At 44.3% G+C, this 9,222-nt stretch overlaps 1 protein-coding gene across 1 annotated transcript in view; it reads right to left on the minus strand.

Annotated features, from left to right (window-relative positions):
* ABL1 (ABL proto-oncogene 1, non-receptor tyrosine kinase) overlaps positions 1-8,788 on the minus strand; it is a 117,562-nt gene extending 108,774 nt beyond the window's left edge. Inside the window, exon 1 of the mRNA XM_011370039.2 lies at positions 7,209-8,788. Within this exon, the coding sequence (XP_011368341.1) occupies positions 7,209-7,344 (136 nt within the window). The 5' untranslated portion in view covers positions 7,345-8,788. The remainder of the gene's footprint in view (positions 1-7,208) is intronic.
* Between the last annotated feature and the right edge of the window lie 434 nt (positions 8,789-9,222).

The raw sequence follows: 9,222 nt of genomic DNA on the forward strand, positions 1-9,222 counted from the left end.
ATATTATCACAAGGTAGTTCCGGCCATGTACCTTGGGGATAAAATTAGTATACTGTGGTAGGGAGAGGTAAGGATATCTTCATAAAACAGGATTTCGCCAATTTTGTAAAACAAAAACAACTATGAAAGTGGTATGTAAACTAAAGAGCAAAACAAATATAAGGAACTATAATATCATATGTTAATGGAATCTGCCATTTTTCTTTCAAAAAAGGAAAGGGGAAAAAACTGATCAGGTCTAAATTACTTTTTTCAGTGAAAACACTGGTGGCTCAGGTAGTAGTGAATCCAAATCAAAATGGCTTAGACAATAAGGAAAATGCATTCTGTCACCTAATTTGAAGTCCCGAGGTGACAGTAGCCCCACACTGTCCCGCAGCACTTCGGCTCCAGCCTGAGGCCAGCTGCCCTCGTGGTTTAAGCTGGCTACCAGAAGCGAAGGCCGCCCCACGCCCAACACCAGGGAAGAAAAGGCCTTGATTCCCCTCAGTCTGGGTCAGTCTAGGATGCCTGTGATCTGCTCAGAGCAGCGATGCTCAATCCTGGCTGCTGTGAGAATCACTGGGAGAGTTAAAAACAAAAGACAAAACCAAAACAAGGAGACACCTGCAAACCTTATGGTTAGAGCGCGCTCCCTATTTCGGTCCCTCTCCTACGCGACGGTCCCCTCCCCCCTTGCAATCTTCCTTTTGAATGAAGTCTCTCTCCCCTTACTAAACAACAGAACAAAAAACTGAGGTGCAGGCATCTCCCCAGACCAGTTAAATCAATCCCTGAGGGTGGGACCTGGACACAAGTCTTTGTAAGCTCCTGAGGAAATTCTAAAGGACAGTCAGGCGAAAACCACCCAATCAGCCCCACCCCTCCCCTCCCCAAGCCCAAGACGGGTTGTTTTTGTGAGATACAAAAGGGGTGAAGGGAGGATAGTGGCTGCTCCGTGGGCAACTAACCGGCCCCGCACGATTGCCTGTTTAAGTATCTGGCACACAGAGAACCTGGTGAGATGGTTCACAGAAAGATAAACATGTATGTCCCTTAAGCGCATTAAAAATGCCCAACCTCACTCATGACGGAGCTACTAATTAAAACCATACTAAGACATTACTTCTTATCAGACTAGTGAAAGTCTCAAAGTTGGAGAACACACCCTCTCGGCTAGGCTTCGAGAACGCAGCCAGTCTCGTGCCTTACCAGTGATGGGAGCATACACTCCTACAACCCTGACGAAGGGGACTGGGAAGTAACGTAGTACCTACATTAATATCTATCTATCTACCTACTACTACTAATCTACTAAGTAATATCTACCTGCTAATAACAATTACGAAATGCATTGACCCTTCAGCCCAACATCTGTTATATAATGCAAACTTGCTTATATTTGCGAAAAGCAACACTGGAACAATTAAAAAAAAAATAACAAAAAACTAATAACACTGGTTTCCCAGAGGCAGTAGTGCAATGAAAGGGCCGAGGGCCCGGCGTAGGAGCAGCTTCTCAGAACACACGTTTATAATGCGGTCTTGCAGTTTAAATCAGAAAATGTATTGTCTATTCGAAATTATCAAATTTAATTTAAAAATCAAGTTTAAAAGTGGCAACGAGGCTCCCAGGGAAATTTACGGGATTTAAAATTTTTGGATTACACAATTAAATTCATTAAAGCATAAACAAGGTATGTTTGTTACACATTACCATCCCCGAACACCCAACCACCAAAGGATAAGAATATTCAACAGAATATCAAAAACATGTTCCACGAAATGGTTTAAAAAAATTAAAATTTTGATTAAATAGATTCTAAATCTAAACCCCCTCATTTCATTGTGAAGATTTTCAAAAGGCATTAGTCCACATTCAAAAAGTAATGTTTTTGATAGAAAAAAACCCTCAAGCTATCAAGAAACACTTGATTTCAACCCTACTAGCTCTATAAGATCAGTAATGTAACCCCAAAAGCGCAACTTCACCTTCCTGAAGCACAGCTTTCTCTACTGAAAAACGGAAATGATGTCTATCCTACCTACACCACATATCCAAAAATTTTAAAATCTAGATGAAAGTACTTTAAAAATATTTAAATCTATACATATCCACAGGAGACACCGCAATTCAGGATGCTGCAGAATCACCAACAAAACCATGAATTACTAAATGATACTGCATAAGTAGAAAATACAGAAGTTTATGCTGAATCTATTCAATACCAAGACAAATCCAAGAGTTGTCTGTTTTGTTTTTAGATAAGCAAAATCATATGGTATTTGTCTTCCTTTGTCTGATATTTCATTTAGCCTATTACCCTCTAGGCCCATCCATGTTGCTGCAAATAGCAACATTTCTTTCTTTTTTATTGCTGAGTAATATTCCATTGTATATACGTAAACTAAATCTGCAATTTTTTGATTTAGAAAAGAAACAGAATTTAAAACTTAAAGACAAGTTAAAATCATTCCCATGCAAAATCTGAATGTTAACACCTCCCCCCAGCAAAAGATTAGAACTAATCCCAGATAAAAATGTAAAGTCTTAATCACATAAACTACTGAATATCACCTTACATATAATAAGACACATACATGGAGATGTCTCCCTTGGAGACATCATTGGTTCTCACAGCTTTAAATACCATCTATAACCTGATGACTCCCAGGTTCTCTGTCCAGCCTAGACCACTACCCCGAATTTGAGCTTGTAAATTCAACTGCATATTTTGACGTATCCACCTGGATGCCTTACAGCAGCGGTCTCCAACCTTTGTGGCACCAGGGACCTGCGCTCCCATGAGCATCTACTGCCTGCTGATCTGAGGTGGAGCTGAGGCAGTGACGCCAGCGCTGAGGAGCGGCTGCAAATACAGATGAAGCTTTGCTCTTGCTTGCTTGCCTGCCAGCCACTCACCTCATGCTGGGCAGCCCAGTTCCTAACAAGTCATGGAGAGACACCAGTCCGTGAACCGGGGGGTGGGGACTCCTGCCTTAAAGGAATCACAGATGCAGTCTGCCCCCAAAGAAGCTCCTGATCGCCATACCTGCCCCCAACCCACATCCCCAAACCTGCTCCTCTAGTCTACATTTCAGTAAAACGCAACCGTTTTAGAGTCATTCAGTCCCAAAACCTTGGAGTCATCTGACTCCTCGCACATGCCGTATTTCACACCTATCCAAGAGCAAATCCAGTCAGCTGTGCCTTCAGCACTGACCCGATCACCACTGCCACCGCCCTAGTCCAAGCCACCACCATTCTCACCTAGATTAGGGCAATAAGCCCTAAGCGGACTCCCTGCTTCCTCCTTGGCTCCCCTTCAGAACACAGCAGCCAGAGAGGTTTTATTAAAGCATAAATCAGGTCCCGTGGCTCCTCCCTCAGAATTCTCCAAAGGCTTCCAAACCATACGAGTAAAAGTCAAAATACTTAAAATGGCCATCGAGGGCCCCCTTTTCTCCAGCCATTCTCCCTGCACTCCCCTCCATTTCATCTCTTACAACTCTCCCTCTGCCCCCTCTGCTCCAGCTACTCTGGGCTTTCCCCTGAACATGCTGAGCAAGCTCTGCCTCGGAACCTTTGCCCCCTGGTTCCCTCTGCCTGAGACGTTTTTACTCCATATTTCTATGGCTTCTTCACACCCCTCCCTTCTTCAGGTCTTTACTCATATGCTACCTTCTCAGTGGGGTCTCTCTAACCCCCTCCCAGCATTTCCTATTTTCTGTTATTTTTCTCCTCAACACCTACCACCATCTAACACGCTATACTCTGCTTACTTAGCTTATTTATGGCCTGTCTCCTCGCACCAGAATTTAAGTTGTAGGAGGGCAGGGATGTGTTTTTTATTCACTAATGTACCACCAATGACTAAAACACGACCAGGTACATGGTGTGTGCTCAACAAATATTCATTGAAGAAAGAAAGAAACACCGATGGAAAAACAGTTTACTAGTCAATGTTTTCAATCCTGTTTTACCAATTCTCCTAAAAGTGAATTTTCTTAGTCAAGCCACTGAAATTTGGAAGAAACAGACATGAAATCACATCATGGTTTCCTTTTTCCCCTACATATGACCAGCCCTTCTGATCCTGGCAAAAAGCTGCCGCGTGCCCATTGCTCTCAGATTCACCACCACCACCAAGCCACATTATTCTTGGCTTCCAGATTCACGTCTCATCTGACACTGTGTGACTGCAAGTTTTTAACTCCAACCTATATGGATGTTAACCAACTCTAGAAAGATCAGCCTATGAAAGATCAAAACCAATTTGTAACAAAGACTATGCTCATGCTCTCCTAGAAAAAGAATACCCAGGGTCCAAAAAAACTGATTTATAAATGTGACTTAGGCAAATTCCTTCATAAAAAGGTGCTGCAAAGAAGTGACTCTTTGGTGGGGCTGCCATCAGTTCAGTTTTTAAATCTCTTAAATCTTCATATTTTTTGTATTACAAAGTAACACAAATTTGTTGTAAAAAGAAATCTGGAATATCACAAATGCAAAGTAAAAAGTCTTCTCCTATTCAATCTAAATTCCAATTCCTTAGCGATAACTACTTCAGTCTAAATCCCTCCACACTTTTTCTCTGCATGTACAAACAATTTTTATTTTACAAAAATGGGGCCATGCCATGCAGACTGATCTCCAAATTGCTTTTTTCCACTTACTACTACATGGACGTCTTTTAGTGTTAGTACTTTACAGTATGCCGTTAATAAACATCCTTTTGTGATTTTCTGATAGACTTTCCATAGCGGCGGTTCTCAAACATTTTTTTATCTCAGGACCTCTTTGACACTCTTGAAAATTATTGAGGACCCCAATGAGCTTCTGTTTATATAGGTTATCTCATCAATATTTATCATATTAGAAGTTTAAACTGAAAATATTTATTTATCCATTTAAAATAAACAGTTTTATTATGACTGAAAAACAACGGTTTTACTGCTTTTAGATAATTATAGATAGTCTTCTTTGAAGATACACCAAAACTCGGTTAGTGGTTATTTCTTAAAGGTTAGTTGTGATATAGAATCTAAAACTGTTATCGATGAACTTCTGTATTCTGTTACATTAAGAGCTATTGCTTCATCTCGCACCTTAAATGGATCTCTTACCTGTGTGTGATTTTATAATATCACGTGTGGATCATTTAGAAAATACTGATTCACTGAATTATGTAGATCTTCCAAATAACACATTTCATTATAAAGATATCAAAATACCATATTTGTATTTGCCACCAATCTCTACAATGCAGTAGCAGATATGTTTTCCAAAATCTTAATTTTCACTGGAAATCTACAATTTTTATCATCGGCAACAGATAGTACCAGTTGTTTTCCTTGAAAGACTCCTTTATACATTTTTTAGTCTGAATAACTATAGTTCGTGGGTTATAGTTTTGTGGGTCATAGTTTCGAGTAAAAATGATGGTCCATGAGAAAAGCAGCTAGTTTCACTTGCAATTCAAACAACTACCCCATTGCTCTTCCTAGAGATAACCATCATGCCTCGCTCAGAAGGCAACAGAAATGCATTATGCCCACTTCCCATTTCATCCCACAGAATATTAAAAAGACACACAAACCAGGACCAAGACTTAATAAAATTAATAAATTTTTGCTGCTTCATCAAGGACATTCTTAAGGAAAATTAAAAATTTTTAAGTTAATTTTCTTTTTTACTATGAGTGCATGGCACGAATATAATAGCTACTAGTATAGTTAGGTTCCACAGCCTTGATTCATGCTAAGGAGCCTACGTTACTTCTGCATCATTAGTACAAAAAGTGCAAATGACATCTTAATACTGCGATAACGTGCAGTTTTAATCCTGGATCCCCAAAGGGATATCAGGGACGTCTAGAGGACCCTGTTCTACACCAGGCTGCTTCCCAGAAGTGAGATTACCGGGTCATTGGTATATGTACATTTTGAATTCTGATAAGTTTGGCCAAAGCTCTCCAGAAAGTCTGTACCAATTTTCGCTATCTAAGCCTGTGTGATTGTCACTAGTTAAAAGTGTAAATAATTCGCTTTATAAATGCTGGATTTGCGCCACGTAAGAATATAACATATCACCATATTTGCCTGTCTAAAACCAATGCCAAAATATAACTAAATGTTTCAAGGCAAAGTAAAATCCAAGTACCCAGATTTAGTGAATATTTTTCTGTAAGAAAAGTGAAACCTCAACTGTCAAATGCAAGTTCACTGAAGAGACCTGTGTTTACTGTAGTCACCCATTGTTAAGAGGTATTTGTGATTGAATTTCAAAGTATATGCCCCTTGCACACATCTTACATCTGCTGATAGGGTGGGTGGACTCAACTGATATTTTATTATAAACTACACAGTCTGAAAAATGTCAGGCTGCAACGGTACCAATAGGACCCTAATTAATTGGTTCGCAGCCAGCCCCTATCATAGACGTCGGTCTAAGCTGACCCTTAGCACGAAACCTTCACACAGAGTTACTGGAAGTGAATAGTATAGCGTGTACTGTGAGAATTCAAATGCCAATTATGTCCATAAAAATGTCAAAGACCACCTTTCTTGCCCCAAATGTCATCTGAAACAGGGAGAGAAAGGAAGAAAGCTCCATTCACGGGGAAAGGATTACTCTTTGTAGAAGATGAAGAACTAGAAGATGGGTATACTCAGTTCAGGAAGAACGCTGCTTCCCCACTCCATTTTTCCTACCTAACTCCAAAGTGCGTACTTTCAAGTCCTACTTACGACTGAAAAGGCTGAGGTTATTAGTGTCGACTAGGATCTGCGGCTCTTAAGCTTTAGGGAGCACAAACCACTCTCAGTATATAAAAACAGTAAAGGATCCACACACCTGGGGTTGGACAAGCCTATGCCTTAGCTTAGAGCACAATCATGGACTATGGATCCTGGGAAACCACTTAAGTCCAACCTCCTTAGCAAACTGGAAGAGTAAAATGGCTTGTCCAAGGTCAACAGTCAGACAGAAGGGGAATCGGGCAAGAAATAAGCAACTCAAAAAATTTTTGAATAAAGTCTTACAGTCACCAAGTAACTTTTTCTCTACAAAGAAGCTAATACCGGAAATTAAGTGGTAACTACAGTAACAGAAGTTCCGAGTAGAACTAAAAGGTATCAACACAAGGGCTGTTCAGTACAGTTCCTTATGCATTCCTAAAGCTGAAAGCATAAGGGAAAATGTGACCAGAAAGCTTGAAAAACACTCACCGTGTTCCACAAACACATTGCAGTGTGGACCCCCATGCCTCGATGATTCCTTCTTCCCTCCTCCTTTGATAAAGTGTAGGGCAGGCAAACTTGGCCTTCTTTGGTCCCCAAGAACTTTTCCAGGCTGCTGCCCCATAAAGTAACGATAGGCACCTCTTTCCAGGAGAGGGTTCCAGATCTTTCAGAATGGTCAGTGAGCTTAGGACAACTGTATACACGTATATGTGGGATTTCACATTCACTGCATCTCCACAAGTCAGTAATTGAGGTCAATCGCAAAAAACACCTTCCATAACAAAAGGAAGCAGTTTTTAGGCTGACAAATGTAAACAGGAGTTCCGATTACTTTCGCAGTTGATCGATTTGAAGTAATGTAATTGCAGGGCTACCCCCGAATTTCTTGATTTTAAGTGTCTTCCACTGGCTGATTAGCAGTCTCTTTCCTTTCAAGGAGAAAAACCGAAACAAATATTCACAAGGGATGCCGCAGAAGGGTCGGGAATACTGAAGTCATTTCGATTCCCACACATAAAGGAAATGCTGATCGTCTTTGGATGCTTCTGCCGAACTTTTCCTGTGGAAGTCACCCACTCCCTAGTTTCTTCCTCTTCCGACAAATTTCCTGCCGAACTAGCCGCCGCTCCTGCTCCTCTACCCTGCTCTCCGGAAAAGGACACGGGTCACCCAGGCTTCAGCGAGAGCTTTCCCTCCACTCTGACGAGAAGGAATGCATTGCCAGCAACTTTTAAGTCCGCTTTTTAAAAGGCCTGTGAAACGAGTCCAGACTTTTCCTTTGCATTAAAGTTTTTGGCAGGGCTGAGACTAGGGGGGCCGTAGGTGACATTGGGAGAAGTCAGGGCATTAGTGGCTCCCGGGAGCAACCTGGGGGGAAGAGGAAGCCGCTTGACAGAAGGGAGGGGATTTGAATGGGGGGCTCCGAGACCAAACTTAGGGCCAGGAGTCGGAGAGAGGGGCGGCACCGGGGTGAGAGGGAGGCTGTCGGGGCGCGGCACGGGCGGCTTACTCGGGGGCGACGCTCCTCCACGCCTCAGGAAACCGGGTGTCCCAGGTCTGGGGGAAACAGAGACCACCACCAGGGTCCCACAGCCGGGGCGGGGCTGTAAGGGACGAAGGACGCTCGCGGCTCCGAAGGCGGGAGACGGCGGAGGGGGGAGGAGGCCCGGCCGCCTCAGCTGCCCCGAGCCCGGGGGTCTCTGCCCAAGACACCCCCTCCCCCGGCTCCGGACGTTGCCGCCGCCAGGCAGTCACATCCCCCGAGCTCCGCCGTGGGGCCCAGCCTCCCCCCGCAGGTAGGGGCCGTAGACAACGGAAGGGCTCCTCAGCCGCAAGACCCGGGAACCAGCTCCGGCTCCAGTGCTGGTCAGGGACGGACACAGACCCCCGCGGCCGCCATGATGGATTACGAGCCGCTCCACAACGAGGCCAGGCTCCGCCCCTGACCCCGCCCCCGGCGACGTCCGGAGCGCGCGTCGCGAGGACACGAAGCCTCTGGGCGCCGCTTTCGGGGACGCCCCGGTGTCTCCCTGCTCTGGTCTCTCTGCCCTCCAGAACCTGGCCCGGTTCGACCTTTTAAACGTGGTTTTTCCGAGGGCAAGGTGAGTAGTAAGGAAGCACCCGCCTCCTCTGTACTACCATTGGTCCCCGATAATCCGGGTCAGGTCTCTCTCCTGCGTTCTATTGGTCGATGAAGGCAGTGGCTATAGCCCCCAGCCAACCGCTTTCGGCTCTGCCCGCAGGGTATGCCGGGAGTTGTGGTCCCGCGGCGCCCGCCCCTGTCCGCGCGCGCCCGAGACTTCTTGCCCTCTACTCCCGGCTCCTGAGCTTGGGTCCCGCCGTCTAGGGAGCCCGTGGACTTTCGCCGGCCTCGCAGAAGGCTGGCCAATGCCTCCCCTGCGCGGGTTGTAAGACCCGCGAGGAGCCAAAGCAAAGGGAAAACTGCGGATTGGATTTTCCCAGAACTGGAGTTGGATTACTTCCTTGAGTCTCTTTAAAG

This window comes from Pteropus vampyrus, unplaced genomic scaffold (genome assembly GCF_000151845.1).
Source record: "Pteropus vampyrus isolate Shadow unplaced genomic scaffold, Pvam_2.0 Scaffold158, whole genome shotgun sequence".
Taxonomy (NCBI): Eukaryota; Metazoa; Chordata; class Mammalia; order Chiroptera; family Pteropodidae; genus Pteropus; species Pteropus vampyrus.